This window comes from Pithys albifrons, chromosome 29, assembly GCF_047495875.1.
Source record: "Pithys albifrons albifrons isolate INPA30051 chromosome 29, PitAlb_v1, whole genome shotgun sequence".
In the NCBI taxonomy this organism is placed as follows: domain Eukaryota; kingdom Metazoa; phylum Chordata; class Aves; order Passeriformes; family Thamnophilidae; genus Pithys; species Pithys albifrons.
Window position 1 is genome coordinate 195,297 of NC_092486.1, and position 23,517 is coordinate 218,813.

At 63.9% G+C, this 23,517-nt stretch overlaps 3 protein-coding genes across 16 annotated transcripts; 1 reads left to right on the forward strand and 2 right to left on the reverse strand.

The window, feature by feature from the left end:
- Window positions 1-14: 14 nt before the first annotated feature.
- On the forward strand, window positions 15-10,372 carry C29H2orf42 (chromosome 29 C2orf42 homolog). Of its 11 annotated transcripts, none has more exons than XM_071579300.1 (9): window positions 15-554; window positions 2,230-3,041; window positions 3,974-4,084; window positions 4,393-4,500; window positions 5,113-5,217; window positions 6,357-6,464; window positions 7,304-7,330; window positions 7,398-7,560; window positions 9,424-10,372. In XM_071579300.1, exons 2-9 carry the CDS (start codon window positions 2,240-2,242, stop codon window positions 9,572-9,574), a joined length of 1,575 nt encoding a protein of 524 aa, XP_071435401.1. In that variant the 5' UTR covers window positions 15-554; window positions 2,230-2,239; the 3' UTR covers window positions 9,575-10,372. The 11 variants fall into 11 exon arrangements, with proteins under 11 accessions (XP_071435401.1, XP_071435400.1, XP_071435402.1 ...); XM_071579299.1 differs by having other exon boundaries at window positions 7,230-7,330; window positions 9,424-10,369; XM_071579301.1 differs by having other exon boundaries at window positions 7,243-7,330; window positions 9,424-9,549.
- Window positions 9,667-11,473, reverse strand: ANKRD39 (ankyrin repeat domain 39). The gene is made up of 4 exons (XM_071579309.1): window positions 10,910-11,473; window positions 10,694-10,797; window positions 10,064-10,267; window positions 9,667-9,892 (listed from the first exon to the last, which is right to left on the reverse strand). The coding sequence occupies exons 1-4, from the start codon at window positions 11,007-11,009 to the stop codon at window positions 9,755-9,757; spliced, it is 546 nt and encodes a 181-aa protein (XP_071435410.1). The 5' UTR covers window positions 11,010-11,473; the 3' UTR covers window positions 9,667-9,754.
- A 1,191-nt stretch (window positions 11,474-12,664) lies between these two features.
- SEMA4C (semaphorin 4C) lies at window positions 12,665-22,965 on the reverse strand. Of its 4 annotated transcripts, none has more exons than XM_071579195.1 (15): window positions 22,835-22,965; window positions 21,005-21,151; window positions 18,789-18,937; window positions 18,642-18,704; window positions 18,441-18,539; window positions 17,606-17,702; window positions 17,406-17,522; window positions 17,177-17,328; window positions 16,405-16,580; window positions 16,181-16,325; window positions 15,468-15,690; window positions 15,276-15,391; window positions 15,039-15,196; window positions 14,436-14,506; window positions 12,665-14,357 (listed from the first exon to the last, which is right to left on the reverse strand). In XM_071579195.1, the coding sequence occupies exons 2-15, from the start codon at window positions 21,117-21,119 to the stop codon at window positions 13,531-13,533; spliced, it is 2,508 nt and encodes an 835-aa protein (XP_071435296.1). In that variant the 5' UTR covers window positions 21,120-21,151; window positions 22,835-22,965; the 3' UTR covers window positions 12,665-13,530. The 4 variants fall into 4 exon arrangements, with proteins under 4 accessions (XP_071435296.1, XP_071435293.1, XP_071435297.1 ...); XM_071579193.1 differs by lacking the exon at window positions 22,835-22,965 and having other exon boundaries at window positions 13,431-13,450; window positions 13,511-14,357; window positions 21,005-21,838; XM_071579192.1 differs by lacking the exon at window positions 22,835-22,965 and having other exon boundaries at window positions 21,005-21,713.
- Between the last annotated feature and the right edge of the window lie 552 nt (window positions 22,966-23,517).

Here is a 23,517-nt window from a genome sequence, read left to right on the forward strand (position 1 = left end):
TACTTTTTGTGGATATCAAATATCTCTTGGAATATAAAGTTTTTAATTAATTGTGTAAAATTCCCTTGATATCCCAGGTGTGTTTTACAAGGGAGTGAAGGTGAGAAGAGCTCCCAAACCTGATCTATCAGAGGCCAAAAACACCCTTTATTATCCTACCTCTTACCCAGCCTTTAAAAAAAAAACAACAAACCAACAAAAAACCCACAAAAATTGAAAAAATAGGAAAAACGTTAAAAAACGTGAAAAATGAAAAAGAAACGAGGCTCGTGTGACGTGTTTTTGTTGCTGGGTGTCGCAGAGGGGGAGCGGAGGGGCGAGATCGGTGACGCTGCGCGGGGACAGCCGGGAGTTGTTGTCGCGTGTGCGCCACTCCCGGGACTACATTTCCCGTCATGCCCGGGCTGCGCACGTGGGGCCGGCCAGCCAATAGGGGCGTGCGGGTGGCGGAAGTGCGGCCTCCCTCACGGCGCTCCCGGCAGCGGTAACGGCGCTCCGGGGCGGAGGTGACGTCACCGGGCGCGGGGGGTCCTGGGAGACCCCGAGAGCCGCAGGTGAGGGGAAAGAGACCCCTCGGGGCCGGTGGTGAGAGGAAAGACCCCCGGGCCTGGTGGTGAGGGTGGGCCCGGGACAAACGGGGGCGGCTGGAGGGGTTCGCGGACGTGGTTCGGGTGAGGGGGCCCAGCGTGGGGACCCCAGCGAGACAGGAGGGTGACAAGTGGGGGTCGGGCTCTGCCCCCTGGGAACGAGAGACGGGACACGGGAAAGCGGCCTCAGGCTGTGTCAGGGAAGGGGCAGGTGGGATATTGGGGAAATTCCTCCATGGAAAGGGTTGTTCAGCCCTGGCACAGGAGTGAGTGCCCATCCCTGGGGGATTGAACATCCCTGTGGATGTGGCCTTGGCAGCGCTGGGGGAACAGCTGAAGTTGGTCATCTTAAAGCTTCTTTCCCACCTAAACTTTTCCCTGATGCCTTCACAAGACACTGCAGCTCCAGCAGCGACACAAACACCTCTGGCATCTCTGCCTGGTGCCCCCACAGACACAGAGCCTGGCTGGAAGTCACAGCTCCGTGTGACCCTGCCTGGTTGTGCCCAGAAGGGTCCCGGGGAGGGATTCAGGTGGTGCTGGGAACTCCAGGGCACGGTGTGAACGGGCTGGGGGGCATCTGGGGGATCTGAAGTTGCTGTCCTGGTGCTCAGAGGCCAAACTGGTGCAAGGCCAAACTGGTGGCCAAGAAGGCCAATGGGATCCTGTCCTGTATCAAAACTAGCGTGACCAGCAGGCCCAGGGCAGTGATCCTTCCCCTGTACTCTGCATTGGTGAGGCCACACCTTGAGTGTTGTGTTCAGTTCTGGGCCCCTCAGTTCAGAAAGGATATTGAGGGGCTGGAGCGGGGCCAGAGAAGAGCAGCGAGGCTGGAGAAGGGACTGGAGCACAAGTGCTGTGGGGAGAGGCTGAGGGAGCTGGGGGTGTTCAGCCTGGAGAGGAGGAGGCTCAGAGGTGACCTCAGCACTGTCTGGAACTGCCTGAAGGGAAGCTCTGGCCAGGTGGGGGTTGGTCTCTTCTCCCAGGCACTCAGCAATAGGACAAGGGGACATGGGCTTAAGCTCTGCCAGGGGAAATTTAAGTTGGAGATCAGAAAAAAATTTTTTACAGAGAGAGTAATCAGGCATTGGAATGGGCTGCCCAGAGAGGGGGTGGATTCACCATCCCTGGAGATCTTTAAACACAGATTGGACGTGGCGCTTGGTGCCATGATCTAGTAAATGGACTAGAGTTGGACCAAGGGTTGGACTCGATGATCTTGGAGGTCTTTTCCAACCCAAACGATTCTATGATTCTATGAAAACCCAACGTGGGGGGTCAGGAGGGAATCACCCTTTTTATGCCCTCATTTCTGTCCTGTTCTGCCCATGATTCCTCTTTTCAGGGCTGGCACATGGACTGTCAGGATGGCACAGGGACCCTCAGGGGGCCAGCGGCTCAGACAGGGAAAGACAGGGACTCTGAGGAACATTGGGATCATCAGGGACCAGGCAGTGTCCCTTGGAGTGGCACTGGGGCAGTCAGGATGGTGCGCCATGGCCCGTCCAGGTGACACGGGGACTGTCAGGGTGGCTCAGGGCCTGTTGGGGTGTCCCAGGGACTGTTGGGGCACCACTGGCACCAACCAACCAATCTCTTCCCCACCACTCTCTCCTTCCCTGTCCTCTCTCTGCCCTTTCAGCTCCCCGAGCATGGACCCGCCCCCGGCAAGGCCCAAAGGCCCGTCCTTCCTGTCGGACCTGGGCAAGGCCACGCTGCGCGGCATCCGCAGGTGCCCTCACTGTGGCACCTACAACGGCACGCGGGGGCTGAGCTGCAAGAACAAGACGTGCGGGACGGTGTTCCGGCCCGGCGCCCGCCGCCCGCCCGGCGCCGACGCCGTGCGCGTGCTCACCGGCTCCCCCGCCCAGGTGTACTCGGTGCGGCACCGCGGGCACGACTCGCGCTGCTTCGTGGAGCTGGGGCTGTCGGACACGGCCATCGAGACCCCCGGGGGCACCCTCATCACGCAGCTGAGCTCGGGGCGCTGCCACGCGCCCGCCTGCGGCTCGGCGGCAGCAGAGGGCGAGGACAAGCAGTGCCAGCACATGAAGCTGGCGCTGGGCTGCCAAGCCGAGGCCACGCCGCTGCCCCTCAAGAGCTCCGTGCTGGGCTCCGTGCAGGCGCCCCCGGAAGCCAAGCAGAGCCTGTGGGAGCTGGCAACGGAGCCCACGGGGCCGCTGGTGCAGAGGGTCACCAAGAGCGTGCTGGTGGTCAAGTGCAAAGCCAGCCAGAGGCACAGTCTGGGGTACCTGCACACCTGCTTTGCCCAGCACCGCTTCTCCTGCTCCTGCCGGGCTCCCAGGGGTGGGCACGGGAAGGAGGAGGAGGAGGAGGAGGAGGAAGAGGCCCCACCACCGCGCTGCATCCACTTCCTCGCCTGCATCTGCGCCTTCACCAGTGATGAAAGCCTGGCCCAAGAGTTCGCGGAATTCCTCACCTCCGATGCCGGGGGTGGGAAGAGGGGGCACACAGAGGGTTTAGGGGGGAATCGAGGGCCTGGTGCCACTGCAGTGTGGGTCCTGGTACCGGCCTGGCATCTCCCAGCAGCCCTTACACCTGCTCCTGATCAGCATTTTGTTACCTTTGGGTTGGATTTGTGTCCTGCCTGTGCCTCTGCCAGGAGTGTGATTCCCAGTGGGATGCAGCCAGCTCCTGGCTCCCAGAGTATGGGAGCAGAGTGGGGAGGTCCCTGTGCTCCCCTGGGAGCTGGGTGGGGGCAGATCCCACTGGAATTCGCTCTGATGTGCACTCAGGGTGAGCTGGGGGGGGGGTCCTTTTCCAGGGCTGGAACCTGTGAACCCCTTCTCACAGCAGCCCTGGGATTCATTCCCTGTGAACCCCTTCCCACAGCAGCCCTGGGATTCATTCCCTGTGAACCCCTTCCCACAGCAGCCCTGGGATTCATTCCCTGTGAACCCCTTCCCACAGCAGCCCTGGGATTCATTCCCTGTGAACCCCTTCCCACAGCAGCCCTGGGATTCATTCCCTGTGAACCCCTTCCCACAGCAGCCCTGGGATTCATTCCCTATGAACACCCTCCCCTCTGGGACTCATTCCCTGTAAATCTGGGATTCATTCCCTGTGAAACCTTCCCACAGCAGCAGTATCTGGGATTGACCCCCACCAAGGGCGTTCTGCACCCCAAAAGGTGCATGCAGATAATCCCACCCAGTCCTTGGACACCCAAAGGTGAAAACCCACCCTGAGGGCACAATGGAAGCAGGATAAAATCCTCCCTTCCCTCAATGGCCCCTAAAGGAGTGTGTCTGGAGGGGCAGGGTGTTCCTCTGGGGACATTTGGGGTGTGCTGGGAGGTCCTGGGGGCACATGAGCCCCCTGTTTCCTGGTTGGGATGTTTTTAGGAACAGAATTTGTGTCCCCAGGTCTGAAGGGGACGGTGGTCCCGCAGCTGGTCCGTGGCCCTGGATCCACGGCACAGCCTCGAGGGGCAGCTGCTGCCAGGGCCAGGAAGAGGAAAAAGGATGTGGGGCCTGGTGAGTGTCCATGGGAAGGTCTGTGGGATGGGTGGGAGTTGAAAACCCCTCTGGAAAACAGCTCCAGGGGACTGGGATCCAGCTGTGAGATGGGTGGAAGCTGAAACCCCCTCAAAGAGCAGCTCCAAGGGACTGGGTTCCAGCTGTGTCAGTGCCAGTGCAGCCTTCAGAGCAGCTCTGACCTGCCCCAAAAGGGTCTTTCCATGTTCATAGTGGTGTTATGACAGAGAAAGGCCCCAAGGAGGGAGGTGACAAGGGCATGCAGGGGTTCCATGGGCTGACTCCGGCACTGACAACCCCTCCCTCAGGGACACAGGTGACCAGCACCCTGCTGGCTCCAGACCTGCCTCATCCTGGCCCCAGGAGGAGCAGCCCAAGAAAGCCACCAGTCGCCTCCTCCTCCCTGAAGAGACATAGTGAGTCTGGGGACATCCAGGGACCCCTTGGCGATGCCCACTCTGGGTTTATATGGATTTATATGGATATTGGGAAGGAATTCTTCCCTGTGAGGGTGTGGAGGAGCTGGGATGGAATTCCCAGAGTGGCTGTGGCTGTGCCATCCATGGAAGTGTCCAAGGCCAGCTTGGGTGGGGCTTGGAGCAACCTGGGCTAGTGGAAGGTGCCCCTGCCCGTGGCAGGGGGTGGCACTGGATGGGCTTTAAGGTGCCTTCCAACCCAAATCATTCCATCATTTATTTGAGTTTTTTTAGGATGTTTGGAGAGGAAGAGTTAGTCCAACATCCTTTGATTTTCCCTAGAACTCTGGACAAACCCTCTATCTATGCCGGCATGCCCTGAGCCAGGGCAGGAGCCTCTGCTTGGTGCTTTTCTCCCTCTTAGCTTTAGTTTTGGCCTGGAAAATGGAACAAATCCCTCATTTCCCCCTTTTTCCCTGAGAGAAAGCACAGCCATCCCACTCCACAGCCAGGAAGGGCTGGTTTGGCTTCCGCAGATGCCCCCAGGGAGCTCTAAGGGAGTGAGAGTTGGAGGAGGTTGGTATTCCAGTGTCCCTTTCTTCCCTCCTGCAGGCTGTAACCAGGTGCTGGATGAATCCCAGGTGTCCCTCTCCTTCCAGGACTGGCTCGCCAGTGTCACAGAGCGCATCCATCAAACCATGCACTACCAGTTTGAGGGTGAGGCTGAGGGGCACCCGGGGGGATTTGGGGCTCCAGCCCACACAGAGACTGCCCTGAGGGCCGTGTCTGGCTTGCAGGGAATTTATTTTGCGCTGGGAAGTTTTACTGGCTTAGATTCAGGTCAGATCAAGGTGAGGAGGGCATTCTGCCCCTCTGCCCTGCTAGTGAGACCTCACCTGCAGAGCTGCCTCGAGCTCTGGGGAAAAACATGAGGACACGGAGCTGCTGGAGCAAATCCAGAGGAGGCCACAGAGGTGCTCCAAGGACTGGAGCCCCTCTGCCCTGGAGCCAGGCGGGGAGGGCTGGGGGTGTTCACCTGGAAAGTAGAAAGCTCTGAGGAGACCTGAGATTGTCCTGCCTGGAAAAGGCTCCAGGGAGACCTTTGAGCCCCTTCCAGTGCCTAAAAGGGCTCCAGGAGAGCTGGAGAGGGACTTGGGACAAGGGATGGAGGGACAGGACACTGGGAATGGCTTTCCACTCCCAGGGGACAGGGCTAGATGGGATGTTGGGAAGGAATTCTTCCCTGTGAGGGTGGTGATCCATCCTCCTCCTCACCCCCTCCATGTACCCCAGGGCTGAGGCTGCAGACAGGGGCAGGTGGTGTTAGAGCTGTATAAAAATCCTTATTAGAATTTCAGGGATGACATTTGCAAGTCTCTTGGCTGCAGGGAGAGCTATGCCTGGCCCAGCAGTCCTGCAAGAGCAGGTGGGCCCCAAAAACAGGGACAGTGCTGGGTCACAGGGGTGACATGGGGACTGGGTAGGCCAGCAGAGAGCCGGGGGTGGCACCTGGAGCACAGACAGCACAGGGAAGGGAAATCAGAGGCTCTCAGGGTGGGAGGGAGGAACCGAGATCAGATCCTGCTCCTCAGAAATGGGATGAATTCCTTTCTGTGGTGGGAGGAGGGGAAGCCAACGGCCGCAGGCTCCCCTCAGCAGCACCCAGAGAGGGGACAAGGGACACAGGACACCCAGTGAAAAGATACTTTTCTGGAAACATGGTTAGACCCCACCACTGCTCGTCCAACCAGCCTCAGGGACACTCAGGACCAGAGCAGGATGAGGGTCGTTGATGTCCCAACTCCACAGCCCCTTCCCATGCCCTCATCCCTGTGCTCCCCCTCGGCCCCATCCAGGCCATCCGGAGCCCCTGGTGTTCCACATCCCCCAGGCCTTCTTCGATGCCCTCCAGCAGCGAATCTCCAGTGGCAGCAGCAAGAAGAGGCTCCCCAACTCCACCACAGGTGAGGGATCCCAGGGGAAGGGGAATAAGGTAGGAAATACAGGGAAACCCCTCTGTGTACTGTGTTTGGAAGGAAAACCAGCAACACAGGAGCTCGGAAGGCCTGGGGACCTCCAGCACCAAATCTGTGCCCTCATTATCCCCAGGGACATGCAGGGACAGAGCTGGGCTAAGCCCAGAATTAGTTAAGACTCAGTAAAGCACCTGGTCTTAAAAGAGCCCATGGGGAAGGACAGGGCTGGATATCAAAGAGGCAGGGGAAGGGATAAAAAGGGGGGAAAGGGAAGAAAAGGGGGAAAGGGAAAAAAGAGGGGAATGGAAAAAAAAAGGAGAAGGGGGAAAGGGTAAAAAAGAGAGGAAAAAATGGGAGGAGGAGGGAAATAAAGGGGGAAATGGGGAAAAAGGGGGAAAGGTGAGGGAAGAGGGAAAAAGGGAAAATTGGAGGGGAAGGGAAGAAAAGGGGGAGGGGGACAAAGGGGGAAATGAAAAAAGGGGAAATGGAATAAAAGGGGGGAGAAGTGGAATAAAGGAGAGAAGGGGGAAAAAAGAGGAGGAAGGGGGGAATAAAGGGGGGAAGGGGAAAAATAGAGGGAGAAAAGGATTAAAAAAAGAGGTGGGGGTAAAGGGTAAAAAAGGGTGGGGAAGGAGAAAAGAGGGCCAAAAAAAGGAGAGGATAAAGTGCAGGGGAAAAAAGGAGGGGAAAAAAAAGATGAGAAGAAAGAGGAAAAGTGGAGAAGGCCCCCGCCCTGACACCCCCTCCCCACAGCCTTTGTGCGCAGGGACGCGCTGCCCCTGGGCACCTTCTCCAAGTACACCTGGCACATCACCAACGTCCTGCAGGTCAAGCAGATCTTCGACACGCCCGAGGTAAGGGAGGGGCAGCCCCCTGGCTCCCCAGAACCTGAGGGCCCTCCCTGACCCCCCCTCGCCGCAGCTGCCGCTGGAGATCACGCGCAGCTTCGTGCAGAACCGCGACGGCTCCTACGAGCCCTTCCGGCCCCCCCGCGTGGAGGTGGAGACGGTGGGAGAGGCCTTTGGGACCCCCGAGAAACAGCCCCCCCTGCGGCCCCTGGAGCTCCAGACCTTCCTCAAAGTCGGTGAGTAAGGGGGGAGGGGGCAGGGTGGGACCTCAAAATCCACAGGATGAAATCCCATGTGGGGCAGAGTGGGAACCCCAAAACCTCAGGGAGAGCAGGATGGGACCCGGAAATCCCGGGGAGGGGGAGCAGGATGGGACCCGGAAATTGCAGGGATGGGGGGCAGGATGGGATTCCCAATACCCTGGAGGGGGCAGGATGGGATCCCAAAAAGCCCCACGAGGGGCAGACCCCCAACCCTGCACTGGGGCAGAGCAGGGCCCTCCCCCAAGAGCTGGTTGAGGAGGGACATGGGACCCCTACAGGAGCTGGGTTGGGAGGCCTGGGACCCCCCATCCAAAAGGTTCTTGCCCCACATATGGCCAGGTCTGGAGTGAGACCCCTCCTCTCCATGAGCTGCAGGGTAGGGAGGGGCCATGACACCCTGTTGCCCCCATTCCTTCCCCAGCATCTTCAAGGATTATGTTGTCCCCTGCCAAAATCTGGGCCTGGGGAGGGGGGGGGGGTGTCACAGCAATAACCCCCCAAAATCTGGGACAGAGGGTGGGGGGACACAAACATCCCTGAGGGGTCAAGGGAGGGAGAAAGGGTGTCCAGAGCATGGGGGGCTTCAAGGGAAGGGAAAAGGGGGGTCCTGGGTGAGGGGGGATGACGCACAAACACCCCTGGGGGCTCTAAAGAGAGGAGGAAGAGGGGGCCAAAAAGGGGGGGCTTCAAGGGAGGGCGAAATGGGGGAGCCCAGAGGGTAGAGTGGGACACAGTCACCCCTGGGGGCTTCAGGGAAGGGGAAGGGTCCAGGAGGTGGGGGGACAAACAAGGACCCCCTGGGGGCTCTAAAGAGAGGGGCAAAAGGGGGAGCCCAGGGTGGGGCTTCAAGGAAGGGGGGGAAGAAAAATCTCAGAGGTGGGGGGGGCTTCAATGGAGGGGGAAAGAGGGAACTAGAGGGGGGCCCAGGAGATGGGGCACACACGTGAACACCCCTGAGGGATCCCAGGGAGGGAAGAGACCAGTGGAGGGCTTTAAGGGATGAGGACAGGGGGGGTCCAGAGGGTTCAGGAAGGCTCTGAAGAGAGGGGGGAGAAAGAATGTGGGGGCTTCAAGGGCACAGGGGGGGAAAGAGGAGGCCTAGAGGGTGGGGGACAAACACAGACACCCCTGGGGGCTCTAAAGGGAGGTGGAAGAGGAGATCAGAGACCCCCCAGGAGCTTCAAAAGGGGAAACACGAGGGTCCGGAGGGTGGGGGCCTTCAATGGAGGGGCAGGGGGCCCTGCACCCACCCACCTGTGCCCCCAGGACACACGTCCCCCACGCAGAAGGAGCCCACCCCATTCACCATCGAGTGGATCCCCAACATCCTGCCCCGCTCTCGCCTCGGGGAGCTGCGCCTCAAGTTCCAGTACGGCCACCACGGGGGGCCCCGGCCTGCAGCCCCCCCCCGGCCCCCACCTCCCCCGGCCCCCCCGCTGGAACTGCCCCCCCTCGGTGCCATCGCCTTCCCCTAAGCCCCCCGAAACCTCCCCGGGGGGGGGCACGGCCTGGGACTGGCACCTGCACAGACACATTGAAGCCCCCCCCCCAAATAAACCTCCCCTCAAAGGGTGCTCTGAGCCTCCACTGGGGGGGAGGGAACGGGGGGGGGTACCTGGGAAGACCCCCAGGATGGAGAGGAGGAAGGGGGGAACACAGGGGATAGAGAGATACCCAGGGAGCCCCTGGGATGGGGGGAGACCCCAAGATGGGTGAGGGGAAAAGGGGGGACACCTACAGATGGAAAGAGGGAAGGAGGGGGACACCCAGGGAGAAACACTGGAGAAGGCCAGGGGGACCCCCAGCCTGTGCTCCTGCCTCTGCCTCCCACCACAGCGGGATGCAGACCCTGCTGCGCTGGACCCCCTGGAATCCTGAGCAGCTGCTGTTCCCTCCAACTCATCCCGCTGGGAAGCAGAGCCCTTCCACCTCCTGCAGAATTTACTGTTCCAACAAACTCTTTTCCACATTTCTAGCGGTATTTTAGGAAACAGAAGTTCCTGGAAGGCGGGGTGGGGGGCCCGCCCCTCCCTCTTGGGGTGACCTGCCCCCACCCTGGCCCCTGGCACAGGTGACACAGTGACAGAGTCCGTGCCGTGGGCTGTTTGTCCCATCAGAGACGCCTCCGGTGGTCCCGCGGGGGTGGCTCCGGGTGTCCTGTGTCCCCTCAGGTGTCCAGCAGGTCCCACACGTCCGGGTGGGCTCCGTCGCGCGGGCGCCGGCCCTTGGAATCGCAGACAGCGGCCAAAGCCGGGCAGTGCCGCAGGAGGAGGGCACAGAGCTCGCGGTGCCCCTGCTCGGCTGCCTGGGGGGGGGGCACCTGTGTGACCCCCCGAGGGGCAGAGAGACCCCCCCCGGCCCCCCACCCACCTTGGGTGAGAGAGGGGACCACCCGTACCGCCCTCCCTGGTGCAGGGAGAAACCCCACGGTGGCCCCGCACCTCGTGCAGGGGGTCCCTCCCCCGGGGCCCCACACCTTGTGCAGGGGGGTCCGCCCGTCGCCGTCGGTGGCCGCGGGGTCCGCGCCGTGGTGGAGCAGGAGGCGGCTCACGGCGAGGTGGCCGCAGTAGCAGGCGCGGTGCAGGGGGGTGGCGCCGCCGGGGGTCCGGGCGTCGCAGGGAGCCCCTCGCTGCAGCAGGAGCCGACACACGGCCAGGTGCCCGTTCCGGCTGGCGTAGTGCTGCGGGCGCGGAGCGTGGCCGGGGAATCCGCGACCCCGGGCGGGGCCATGAACCCCAGTGGGGCTGTCTGCCCGCGACCCGAGGGATCCCCGTGCCCGGACCGTGTACCCTCCCCGTGCTCCCCGTACCAGGGCCGTGTACCCTCCTCGTACCCCCCGTACCAGGGCCGTGTACCCTCCTCGTACCCCCCGTGCCCGAACCGTGTACCCTCCCCGTACCCCCCGTGCCCGAACCGTGTACCCTCCCCGTACCCCCCGTACCAGGGCCGTGTACCCTCCCCGTGCCCCCCGTACCAGGGCCGTGTACCCTCCCTGTGCCCCCCGTACCAGGGCCGTGTACCCTCCCCGTGCCCCCCGTACCAGGGCCGTGTACCCTCCCCGTGCCCCCCGTACCAGGGCCGTGTACCCTCCCTGTGCCCCCCGTACCAGGGCCGTGTACCCCGCCCCGTCGGGCTCCGCGGGGTCCCCGCTCCGCTCCAGCAGCTGCAGCACCCGCGGCTCGTCCCCGTCCCGCGCCGCCGCCCAGAGCCCTGCGGGCAGCGGGGCCGGGTCAGGCCCTGAGAGCTCCTGGCCCTGCCCGTACCCCAACCCACAGTCCCGCTGTCAGAGCCCCCCGGAACCCCCCACCGGAGCCCCTCGGACCCCGCTCGAAGTCCATCTCGGCCAGGCTCTGGTGCACGCTGGGCACAGCCACCCGCCCCGGGCAGCACGAACCGGGCGGAGAGCGGCGACCCCCAGCCATGGTTCGGGGGGGCACCGGGGGGACAGGAGGGGGGTGAGCGGGGACGGAAAGGGCCGAAGGGAGGCGGAAAGGGCCGAAGGGAGGCGGAAAGGGCCGAAGGGAGGCGGAAAGGGCCGAAGGGAGGCGGAAAGGGCCGAAGGGAGGCGGAAAGGGCCGAAGGGAGGCGGAAAGGGCCGAAGGGAGGCGGAAAGGGCCGAAGGGAGGCGGAAAGGGCCGAAGGGAGGCGGAAAGGGCCGAAGGGAGGCGGAAAGGACCGAAGGGAGGCGGAAAGGGCCGAAGGGAGGCGGAAAGGGCCGAAGGGAGGCGGAAAGGGCCGAAGGGAGGCGGAAAGGACCGAAGGGAGGCGGAAAGGGCCGAAGGGAGGCGGAAAGGGCCGAAGGGAGGCGGAAAGGACCGAAGGGAGGCGGAAAGGGCCGAAGACACAAAGGCCGCCCCCAGCAGTGCCCCAGAACCGCCGCCAAGGGGCGCCCGCGGCCTCCCAGTGCGAGCGGCGCCCCCACCTCCCCCCGCAGGAGGTCACCAGAATCCCCCCCCCCGTGATGGGTCCCTGAGCCCCCCCCCCGATGGGTCCCTGAGCCCCCCCGTGATGGGTCCCTGAGCCCCCCCGTGATGGGTCCCTGAGCCCCCCCCCCCGATGGGTCCCTGAGCCCCCCCGTGATGGGTCCCTGAGCCCCCCCCCCCGATGGGTCCCTGAGCCCTCCCCCGATGGGTCCCTGAGCCCCCCCGTGATGGGTCCCTGAGCCCCCCCCGTGATGGGTCCCTGAGCCCCCCCGTGATGGGTCCCTGAGCCCTCCCCCGATGGGTCCCTGAGCCCCCCCGTGATGGGTCCCTGAGCCCCCCCGTGATGGGTCCCTGAGCCCCCCCGTGATGGGTCCCTGAGCCCCCCCGTGATGGGTCCCTGAGCCCCCCCTCTCCCCCGCTGTGGGTGTCCCAGGGGTCACCCACACACACCTGTGGGACCCCCAGGCCTTTGCTCTCCCAGCCACGGGCTCCCCAGACCTCAACCCCTCAGTTAAGGGGGTCCTAGAGGGCCCCTCCACCGCTATGGGGCGTCCCAGCAATCACCCTCCCTTCAGTTAGGGGGGCAAAGGCCTCACCCCACACACTTATGAGGCTCCCCAGGCCTCTCCTCTGCCCCCTGGCAGGTTCCCCAAGCTTCACTCCCCCCCAGCTACAGGGGTCTCAGAGCCGCCCCCACTATGGGGGTCCCAGGAGTCCCCACTCCCCTCTATGGGGAAGCCCAGTGATCACCCCCCTCTTCAGCTGTGGGGGGTTCACCCTACGCACTTATGGGGTTCCCCAGGCCCCTCCTCTCCCAAGTGTGGGGTCCCCAAGCCTCACCCGCAGCAGCAAGGAGGGTCCCGGAGTTCCCACCCCCGCAGCCCCACTTCCCACGCCCTGGTGCCAGCCCTGGCTCCTCTCCCAAGCCCCCCCTCCTCCAGGACCCTGGTCCTGCTTCCGCCCGGTTTCCCAGCAGAGCCTCCCGGGTCCCCCCGCGCTGACCCGCTGCATCCGGGCGGGGGGGCACGGGCAGCCTCACCCCCCGCCTGGGAACGGCACTCGATGCCCTTTTATAGCCCTTTTTATGAGCCTTTTTTCCATGAGCTCAGCCCCCGGGGGGGCCCTGCATACCCCCCGGCACTTTTCAGAGAGAATTCATGTTTTCAACTCCTTTTTATTAATATAAAAATACTCACGTATTTACAGCAAATAAATATATTTCAGTAACAAATAAATTACACTGGGGGGGGTTATACAAAAGGGGAGGGGGCCGTGCAGGGATGGCAGGCAGGGTGGGGGGTGTACAGCCAGGGCTGGGCACAGGGACAGAGCCCTGGGAAGGGGACACAGGGTGGGCAATAGAAAAGTTCTCAGGAAGAAAAACCCGACGGTTCAGAAATCAGCCCAAAAAAGAATCCTGGGGCCACTGCCCAGGATGGGCCCAGGGGGGCCAGAAGGGGCCCCAAGGTCTGTCCCTCATGAGGGACACTGTACCGAAGGCGGGTGCGGTGACCAGGAGCAGCTCCGGGGCCCCAGATGGGCACCAGGACCACAAATGTGACACCCAAAGGGGGGGGCAGGGTGACAGTCCTGTCCCCAAGGTGGGTACAAGCATCAGAGTGGCATTCCTGTCTGCAGGGTGGTCACCACTGACAGGGTGCCAGTCCTGACCTCAAAGCAGGTACAGTTGCCCCAAACACGTGACACAGTGCCAGAGCCACAGCCCCAAGGCAGGTGCCAGCACCAGGGTGACAATGCTGTTCCCAAGGCAGGTATCAGTGCCAGGGTGTCAGTATCCAAGACGGGCACTGGCACTGGAATGACACTCCTGTCCCAGGGCAGGTACCAGGATGCCAATCTTGTCCCCAAGGCAGGTACAAGCACCCACCCCGCAGACCCAAGCTGGGTGCTGGTGCCAGGCGGTGGGTCCCTACATCAGGGTGCCCACCCTGGGGCCCCCACACTGGGGGTCCCCACACTGGGGCGGGGCCCTGAGGTAGGTGGTGCCGCTGCCTCCGGCTCAGACCGATGACTCCTCGGGGTTGGAGTCGGGCAGGGGCTGGCGCTGCTGCAGCTTCCGCCGCAGCTCCTCAGCCAGGTCAGCGCAGGGCGGGCGCTCCTCAGTTCCCAGCGCCAGCCGGATGTACCCGTTGGAGGAGGAGCCACGCAGGGGGCCCAGGTGGATGCGGGTGGGCGAGTGCAGGGGCTGCCCAGGGATGGCTGCGGGCGGTGAGGTGGCAGTTCCGGGGCCGCCATTGCGGCACGTGGCGTGGCCAGGCACGATCTTGAGCGACCCATCTGAGTAGTAGTAGCTGGAGGGGTCCCAGAGCTTCTCATCCGAGTCAGAGGCAGCGCTGGACACGAAGCGGGGGCTGGGCGGCTCCTTGGGCAGCTCGATGGGGTACACCAGGGTGCTCTCGATGGCCTTGGCGCCCTTGCCCAGCTCCTCCCGCAGGCGCCGCCACAGCGAGAGCACCACAAGCAGCAGCACGAGGCACAGGGCGCCGAGGCACACGGCCAGCACCCACACCACGCCCAGGTTCTCCAGCGGTGCCCGCGTCTCCAGCGGCGCGCCGGGCCCCGCCAGCACGGCCACCCGGTACTCCTGGGCACCCAGGCGGGCCCCCTGCTCCTCAGCCAGGCACCGGTACGTGCCGCTGTGCTGCACCCCAGCCCCTGGCACCACCAGCGCCCGCAGCCGCGTGTCACTCAGCACCAGCACCTGCTCAGCCGCCAGTGCCCGGCCCTCGAACGTCCACAGCACCCGCGCCAGGTTGGAGCCCAGCCGGCACGTCAGCACCAGGTCGGTGCCCGCCACCACCGTCACGTTCTTGGGAGCTGGAGGCCCTGTGGGGAGAGCAGGGGGGTCAGGTGGGATGGGATGAAGTGGAACAGGGGGATCCATGTGGTTCATGGGGCACTCACATTGTCTGGCTGCCTGAGGAACAGAGCAGGCACTGGTGTCAGAGTTCAGCACGTCCTGCACCAGGTGGGACCTGCAAGAAGACAGGGTGGAGTGAGGGGGGAGTCTCTGTCGGGTGTCTCCCCCTCCCTGGGGAGCCCCATATGCAGAGAACCACAGAATATCCTGAGTTGGGAGGGACCCACAAGGATGGGAGTCAGACTCCTGGCCCTGCACAGGACACTCCCAAAAGTTCCCCCAGTCCCCAAATCCCAACACCTGAAAGCACTGTCCAAATAGTCCCTGACCTCTAGACTTATGTAATATGATCAGTTGGAAGTGACCCACAGGGATCATCCATGCAGCCCCTGGCCCTGCACAGACACCCCACCCTGTCTCTGAGAGCATTGACCAAACGCTCCTGGAGCTCTGGCAGCCTTGGGGCTTTGCCCACTGCCCTGGGGAGCCTGGCCAGTGCCCCTCTGGGGGAAGAGCCTTTCCCTGAGATCCAACCTAAGCCTGCCCTGGCACAGCTCCAGCCATGCCCTGGTCCTGTCCATGGTCACAGAGATCGGAGCCGCCTCTCCTCCCACAGACATGAGGGATCCCCTCAGCCCCTCCTGTACCCATTCTGCCCATCGCTGCGGACACAGGCACTGGTGTTCCGGCTCCAGGCACAGTAGGGATCTCGTGCCAGGACACAGTCTGTGCACGACTGGTACCGCCCACAGTCAGCCAGGGGCAACTGGGCCACTTGGAAACGGGAGCCGGCGAAGAGCAGCTTCTGCAAAGGCAGAGAGCAGGGCTGAGCGACTCCCTGAGGTGACCCCGCAGCGCCACCCCAGCCCTGTGGCCCTGCTCACCTTGCGCCCGGCCAGCACCAGGCTCTCCACGGGCTGCACCGGCTCAAACACCTGCAGCTCCTCCACCAGGTGGATCGAAGTGCCCAAATCCAGCGCCTTGTGCACCCACCCGTCGCCTGCGGGCAGGGCGGGCGCTCAGGGCTGTGCCACAGCACAGACCGTCCCCTCCACGCCCGCCCTGCCGCTGGGTACCTGTGCCGATGAAAAGCACCTCATAGACGGTGCCATCCAGCCCTGCCACGCGATCCACCACCAGCTGGGTGAAGTTGGAGTCCTTCTTGAGCAGCAGTGGGCACCCGCGCTGCGGCGGCACCGGCTCGTCCATCAGTGGGTGCTTCTTGGCGAAGTTGAGGGTGTTGTCGGGCAGCTCCAGAGAGCTGGCAAAGCCGTTCCGCCGGTGCCAGTCTGTGATGCACTGTGGGGCAGGGCACGGGGCACTGTCAGGAGCAGGCAGGGATCCCACCCCCTCTTAGGAGGGCACAAGGGAAACCATCAGGAGCACAGATGGGTTCCAATATCCCTCATAGGAGGGAAGGAGGGGACTGTCAGGCACATGGATGGATCCCACCCTCTCTTAGGAGAGCACGGAGGGCACCATCAGGACCATAGAGGGAGATCCTGCTCCCTCTTAACAGGGCATGGAGGACACTGTCAGGAGCACAGGTGGATCCCAGTTCCTCTTAGCAGGCCATGGAGGGCAACTGGATGGATCCCACACTCCTTTAGGAGGGTATGAGGGTCACCATCAGGAGCATGGATGGATCTCGCTCCTTTTTAGGAGGGCCCAGAGGGCACTGTCAGGAACATGGAGGAATCCCAATCCCTTAGCAGGGTATGGAGGGCCGTCAGCGACATGGATGGATCCCACCCCCTGCTCCCCCTCGAGTGCCCAGTGCCACACTCACCGCGCCGGGCCGGGGGCTCGGCACCTCGTCTGAGTAGCGGCCCCACCTCTGCGCCTGCTCCCGGTACTCCTTGTAGGGCCCCTCGAACGCCTTCTTCACCTCCAGGATGTGGTACCGGCAAATGGCTGAGACATCCACGTCCCCCCTGCAGGGCACAGGAGGGAGTTGGGGCAGGAACCCCCCACCCCAGGCCCCTCAGTGCTGTCACAGCCCCCCAGCCTCACCAGCGAGCCTGGAACACCCCGAAGAAGGTGGTTTCCTGCCACTCCGCCCCAGGCAGGGTGAACACGGCCTGGAGCCGGTTGAAGTGGAGCTGCTGCTCTGGTGCTGAGCACACCAGCCGGGCCTTGAGGAACGTCGTCCACTTCTTCTGCAGTGTCCGGGCACCACCCACGTCCCCCTGGGCACAGGGACAAGGCCACCCCGTCATCACGCGGCAAAGCCACCGTGGTGACACCAAACTAGCTATAAAGCAGTCTGTGTTACAAAGAACAGTGGGAGAAGGTGTTGGAAAATTAACATTAGCACGATAGTGTTTGATCCCTAAATTAATAGCCTTGTGTCAGCTATTGTTTTCTTAATTACTTCTGTTAGTGATTAACATGGACTGAAGATGTCTCAGTTCTGGGAACAAGGGTTGTGTGTCAGAGCAAAGAATGAGCACCACTGCCTGGCTGTGTGTTTGAGATGCTCTCAAGGAGAGACGATCCAGAACCATCAAAGGGAAATTTGCGGAATGGGATGGTCCCAAACGACCACCAAAGGCCCTCAAAAGACCCCACTCATACCTAAATAACCTGAGATATAATTAGCAGAGCATTCAAGAAACATAATGAATATGTAATAGGAATGTGATGGATGGGCATTAGTCCACTATCCCCTGCTGTGTCGGGTGCTGGGGGTGCACTTAAAAAAGGAATGTCGCTTTTCCAACTCAACAAACTGCTTGGAGAGCTCCTACCCCGGTGTGAGGGTCCCGGGGTGCCCCCTGTGTACCTTGCAGACCCTGGCCACCCGGGCCACCACCTGCTCGGCGTAGCAGTCGTACTCCACCGCGCGCTCACTGAAGAAGAAATACACCTTGTCGTCGTCGCCAGTGCTGCTGCCTGAGCTCTCCGGCACGAACGCCGAGGCCACGAAGTGGGGCTCTGGGGAGACACTACGGTCACACTGTGCCTGGCGGGGGGTCCCTGCTGTCCCCTCCCTGTGTCCCCCCCATCCCTACCATTGAGCCAGGAGGTGAGATATTCTGTCTTCATGGAGTAGTGTGGGCCCAGGTTGCGCAGGATGACAGGCTCCGTGCCCAGGAAGTTGTTGAAGGTGGCGGAATAGAGCTCCCCATCTGTGAGGGAGGGGTTTTAGGGTGGTAGGGGGCATGGTGGGCACCCCTCCTAAGCCCAGCGGGCACCCAGCAGTGGCACCTACCCACGATGAGGCCAGTGTGTCCCTTAGTGGGGTCGTAGGGACACTTCCCTTTGCCATCCTCAAATGCCACTTGTTCCAGGGTGAAGCCAGACAGTTCCTGGGGGGTACAGGAGTGGGTGGGGGTCCCGACCCTCTCCCTGGTTCATGTACCCCCCCACACCCAGACAGGTCCCAGGCACAGGAATATGACCCCATATGAACTTCCTGGGGACAGGGACACTCTTGGATAATGGTCCTGGAGACAGGGACGTGCCTGAGATGGTCCTTTCTGGGGACAGAGACAGTCCTGGACAACCAATTAAGTGGACACAGATACCCCTAAATGATGCTCCTAGGCACAGGGACATGCCTGGATGACACTTCTGGGACAGGGACATCCCTGGACCACTTTCCCAGGCACAGGACACTGCTGGATGATGCTCCCAGGGACACTCCTGGATAATCCACTGTGGGGACAGGGTCACCCATGTATGACTCTCCTGGGGACAGGGACAGCCCTGGATGACCCATTATGAGCACAAGGACACCCCTGGACCACCCTGTGACACAGCCACACCCCAGATGACCCTCATGGGCACAATGATACACCTGGATGACCCTCCTGTGGACAGGGCCACCCTCCAGATGACCCCACCCCTGGGCACAAGGACACCCCAACAACATTCCTAGGGCACAGAAGACCATTCTAAATCCCACCCACAGGGAAAAAAATCATGCTCTGCCCACAGTGGCACCTCTGAATGCCATCCCTATGTACAGAGACACCCCTCACTCAGCAATGCTCTGGGATCAGGCAGGACTGGGGACCCTCCAGGTATCAGGGCCCCGCACTCACGATGTAGGTGCACTTGGGCTGAAAGGCGTAAGTGCCGCAGGCGTAGAGGTGGGAGCTGTTGTAGCTCTGCAGGAACCGCACATAGTTGAAGCAGTCGGTCTGGGAGGGGGACGGGGGGACATTAAGGGGGTGTCAGCACAGGGGGGCACCCCGGCGTGCCCCAAACCCGCTGCACTGCCCCCACAGCACCTGCGGCCCCACCTGGTTGTTCTTGCCCTTCTGCACACACTCCGCTTTCTTCTCCATGGGGGCTTCCCAGGAGATCTGGGGGTGGAGAACGTCTCAGTGGGCTGCAATCTCACACCACCCACCAAACCCCCCCCATTTCAGGGGTCTCGGGGGCCTCACCGCCGCCTTGAGCTCCACAGTGCCGGTGGCCAGTGCAAACAGGGCCTCGCGGGCGCCCACGTAGAGCAGCCCCTCGGCCTCGTCCAGCGTCAGCGTCAGGTAGTGCGAGACCCCTCTGTGGGAGAAGCGCTTGGCCGCGTCCCTCAGCTCTGCGGGGACATGGGGACACCGGGCTGGGACCCACCCCAGCCCCACGGGGACCCTCGCCCTGGCTGGCTGCACTCACGGAACCCCCCAACAGCAGAACCCGCCCATAGAACCTGGGGGCCCCACCCTGGTGGGTGCACCCACACACCATTCCCCCACACCAGAATCCCCTCAAGGCCCCCAGTCCTGCAGGAACCCCCACCCCGGGTGGGTGCACCCACAGCCACTCCTCGCCCACTGAAACCCCCCAGGAGCCCCTCAGCCCTGTTAGGACCCCTGCTCCAGGTGGGTGCACCCACAGCTTCCCCCATTGCTGGGAACCCCACCAGAGCCCCCCAGCCCCTGCAGGGACCCCCACCCCGAGTGGATGCACCCGCAGGAGCCCCCAAGCCACTGGAAATCCCCCAGAGCCTCCTAGTCCTTGGGACCCCTTCCCCAGGGGGATGAACCCACAGAAACTCCTGAACCCACTATTCCCCGAGCCCCCCAGGGACCCCTGCCCTGGGTGGGTGCACACACAGCCTCTCACTACCACTGGGAGCCCCCCAGCCCTGCAGGGACCCCCACCGTGAGTGGGTGCACCCATAAAACCACACCCCCCCACCAGAACACCCCACAAGCCCCCTGGCTCCGTGGCAAACAAAGGGCTCTTTGTCACCCGCGCGGGCGGTGCCGGGTGAACACAGTGGCCTTTGCAGAGACCCCGCAGCCCCCCCAGCCCCCTGCGTGCCCCCGGGCCACCCCCAGGCCCTGCAGAAAGGGCCCATTGACGGGGCAGTGCCAGGGGCCACGGGTGGGGCCATGGATGTGGGGATGGCACGGCACGGGGACAGCACGGGGGCAGCACGGGGACGCTGGCACAGCACAAGGGGTGGGGGTCCTGGGCGTGGGGACAGCAGACTAGGACAGCATGGGGACAGTGGCACAGAAGAGGGACGGTGGCCTCAGGAATGAGGACAGGGGACATGGCACGGGAATAGTAGTCCCAGGTGCGGGGACAGGGCAAAGGAATGGGGTCCTGAGCATGGCAAGAGGGGACATGCACAGGGGCAGTGGCACAGCAGAGAGTTGGGGGTCTCAGGAACAAGGACAAGGGACTCGACACAGGGATGGTGGTCCCAGGTATGGGGACAGCAGACACAGAGAAGGGATGGAGGTCCCGGGTGTGGGGATGGGGGGATGACACAAGAATACCACAGGGACAATGGCAGAGCAGAGGGGTGAGAGTCCTGGGTGTGGGGACATGGCTCATGGTGCAGGGACAGCATTGGGACAGTGGCACAGCAGATGGATGGGAGTCCTGGGCATGGGCACAGGGGACATGGCAAAGGGATGAGGGTACCAGACATGGGGGCAGTGGGCACAGCACAGCGACACCGGCATGGAACAGGGGCAGAGGACACAGGGTACTGCCACCACATAGGGACGGGAATGGGGCATGGCACAGGGACACAGCACATGGCAAGGGGACACGGGGCGATGGAGCTGGCATGGCGTGGGCATAGGGACACAGGGTACAGCAAATGGGGATACATGGTGATGGCATGGGAAAAGGGTAGAATCTCAGGGTGCTAACAGGGCAGGGAAATATGGAGAGGGTGGGACAAAGGACATGGAAGAGTGATGGGGACAGGGGACATGGAAGAAAGATGAGGACAGGAGCCACGGCAGCAGGATGGGACAAAGGACACAACTGAGGCATGGGGACAAGGGACATGGCAGAGCAATGGGACATGAGACCCTGTAAAGGGATAGGACAAAGGCCATGGCAGAGAGATGGGGGACAAGGCACAGGGATGGGACAAGGGACACAGCAGAGGGATAGAGACCACAGCCACTGGTACAGGGACAAGGAGCAGTCCCTGCATGTCCCCCCTCTACTCCCACAGACTCCCAGCTTTAGGACCTACCCGAGAGGTCCCCACGATGCTGACAAGCTTTGGGGGGACAGAAACCGCCAGAGGTGGTGACAGCAGCGAGGGACAGAATCAACCCCCACACACACACTGTGCCTCAGTTTCTCCTCTTCCCCCCTTCCCGAGCCCCCTGGGGTGTCGCTCGGTACTCACCAGCATAGGGGACGGTTCTCCGGGGCACGGCGCTCCACGAGGCCCCCGGGGCGGTGGCAGCGGTGGCAGCGAGGGCCAGCAGCGAGACGAGGGCCAGAGGCCGGCCGGGGGCCATGGCGCCGGGGCGGGGGGAACACCGGGGAGTCCCTGGGGGGGACACGGCCACGCCGGGCCCGTCAGGGCCACGGAGCAGCGGCGGCGTCACGCGGGCGGCGCGGGGACAAGGCGGCATTGAGGGCGAGCGTCACGAGGTGGGGTCACCCCACGCCTGGGGGGGTCCCCGACTCTGACCCCACCACGCCACGGCCCCTCCTCCGGCTGTGACGAGCTCAGGAAACTCGTCCCGTCCGCTCCCCACTCCCTGCGTCCTGTCCGGGACCCCCCGGCCCTGCCCGCTGTCCTGGGGGTGCCCCGCGTTGCCCCCCCCGCGCCCCGGGCCGGGCAGGATGCGGCCGGGAATTGTTCTGCCTTGCCCGGCGGGAAGCAGGAAGTTGGGGGGGTCCGGGGGGCTGGGAAGGATTTCCGGGAGGGTGGGGGGCCGGGAACGGGCGTGGGAATGGGGGACACCCGGTCGGGGCGGGGTGCGGCGGGCAGGGGCTCGGGGTGCCACGGGCACGGAGAGGGTGTGAACGGGCACGGAGAGGGCGCCTCGGGCAGGGATGGGGCGCCTCGGACAAAGCTGGGGGGCCGTGGGAATGGGCAGGATGCCACACGCGTGGACAGGGTGTAACAGTCACGACTAGGGTGCCGTGGGCACAACGGGGGTGCCATGGGCAAAGCTGGGGTGTAACAGGCACGGTCAGGGTACCATGGGCATGGTCAGGGTGCAACAGGCAAAGCTGGGGTGCAACAGGTAAATCTGGGGTGCCATTGGCAAACACGGGGTGCCACGGGCATGGCCAGGGTGCTGTGAACACAACTGGGGTACCACGGGCAAAGCTGGGGTGCAACAGGCAAAGTTGGGGTGCCATGGGCAAAGCTGGGGTGCCATGGGCACAGTCAGGATACAACAGCCCAAGCTGGGGTGCCCTGTGCATGACCAAGGTGCAACAGGCAAATCTGGGGTGCCGTGGGCACAGTTGGGGTGCAACAGGCATGCCCTGGGGACAAAAGCCCAGTGATGGTACCACAGTCTGTGGTCATGGCCAGGGTGCCACAGGCATACGTGAATGCCAGGGACAAAACCGAGCTGCCCGGAGCCTGGCTAGGGTGCCACAGGCAAAGGTGGCATGCCATGGACACCGCTGGGGTGCCATGGGCAAAGCTGGGGGGCCACAGGCACGGTCAGGTTACAACAGGCACGGCTGGAGTGCCCTGGGCATGGCCGGGGTGCCATGGGCACAGCTGGGGTGCCCTGATCATTGTGAGGGTGTTACAGGCACGGCTGGGGTGCCCAGAGCGAGGACAGGCACCATCGGGGTGCAGCCGGCAGCTTGGAGGCCCCGCGGGCCCCACTTTTGGTGCCGGATGCCCGGGGGGTCCCACCGGGGGTCTGGGGTGCCACGGCCCTGCAGCGGTGCCATCCCGGGCGGCGTCCCGTCCCGAGTGAGGGGTCCCTATGGCGGTGCCACCCCGGGGGTCCCCACGGCGACGCACCCGCAGGTGGGGGCCCCTCCCGCTCCCCGCGCACCGGTTGCCTGCACCGAGGTTGGTTCCCGGTGCGCGGACGGGCCCGGGCGCTGGGGCGGGTCGGGGTGGGGCCCCGGTACCGGCGGCGTGTCCCGGCCCCCCCCACGATCCCCGGGACCGGGCGGAACAAAGCGCCTCCTTCGCCCGCCCCCGTGGCTCCGCCACAACAATACCGGGGCGGGGCGGGGAGCCCGCACTCACCTCGGGGCGCGGCGGCGGCGGCTCCGGGGAGTCCGGGGGGGGCACTCCGGGGCGGCGGGAGCGGCGGCGAGGGGCGGGGGGGTGCAGGGAGCCCGGGGGGGTGCAGTGGGGCCCGAGGGGGTGCAGGGCGGCCCGGGGGGTGCAGGGCGGCCCGGGGGGTGCAGGGGGGCCGGCCGGGCCGGCGGAGACGGCGGCGAGGGGAGGTGAGGGCGGGGGCGGACGGGCGGGCGCGGGGGGGGGCCGAGGCTGGAGCGGCCGTGAGGGGCGGCGGGTGCGCCGCGCGCTCCGCGGGACACGCCCCCCGAGTGACGTCACGGCGCGGTCTGGGCCGGGTCGGAACCGCTCGGGCTGGGTCGGAACCGCTCGGGCCGGGTCGGAACCGCTCGGGCCGGGTCGGAACCGCTCGGGCTGGGTCGGAACTGCTCGGGCCGGGTCGGAACTGCTCGGGCCGGGGCGGAACCGCTCGGGCCGGGCCGGAACCGCTCGGGCCGGGTCGGAACCGCTCGGGCCGGGCCGGAACCGCTCGGGCCGGGTCGGAACCGCTCGGGCCGGGTCGGAACTGCCCAGGTTGGATCGGAACCGCTCGGGCCGGGTCGGAACCGCTCGGGCCGGGTCGGAACCGCTCGGGCTGGGTCGGAACTGCCCAGGTTGGATCGGAACCGCTCGGGCCGGGTCGGAACCGC

Coding starts and splice junctions, on each gene's coding strand:
- C29H2orf42 (XM_071579290.1), top strand. CDS start 2,240: ATGGACCCGCCCCCGGCAAGGCCCAAAGGCCCGTCCTTCCTGTCGGAC. Junction 5,218..6,356: donor CATGCACTACCAGTTTGAGG/GTGAGGCTGAGG, acceptor GGCCCCATCCAG/GCCATCCGGAGCCCCTGGTG. Junction 7,331..7,397: donor AGATCTTCGACACGCCCGAG/GTAAGGGAGGGG, acceptor CCCTCGCCGCAG/CTGCCGCTGGAGATCACGCG.
- ANKRD39 (XM_071579309.1), bottom strand. CDS start 11,009: ATGGCTGGGGGTCGCCGCTCTCCGCCCGGTTCGTGCTGCCCGGGGCGG. Junction 10,268..10,693: donor GGGCGGGGTACACGGCCCTG/GTACGGGGGGCA, acceptor CCGCGCCCGCAG/CACTACGCCAGCCGGAACGG. Junction 9,893..10,063: donor GGCGGACCCCCCTGCACAAG/GTGTGGGGCCCC, acceptor CCCCCCCCCCAG/GCAGCCGAGCAGGGGCACCG.
- SEMA4C (XM_071579192.1), bottom strand. CDS start 21,236: ATGCCGCCTTGTCCCCGCGCCGCCCGCGTGACGCCGCCGCTGCTCCGT. Junction 15,691..16,180: donor CGAGCCCCCGGCCCGGCGCG/GTGAGTGTGGCA, acceptor CCTGCCCCACAG/TGCATCACAGACTGGCACCG. Junction 15,197..15,275: donor TGGTGCTGGCCGGGCGCAAG/GTGAGCAGGGCC, acceptor CTGCCTTTGCAG/AAGCTGCTCTTCGCCGGCTC.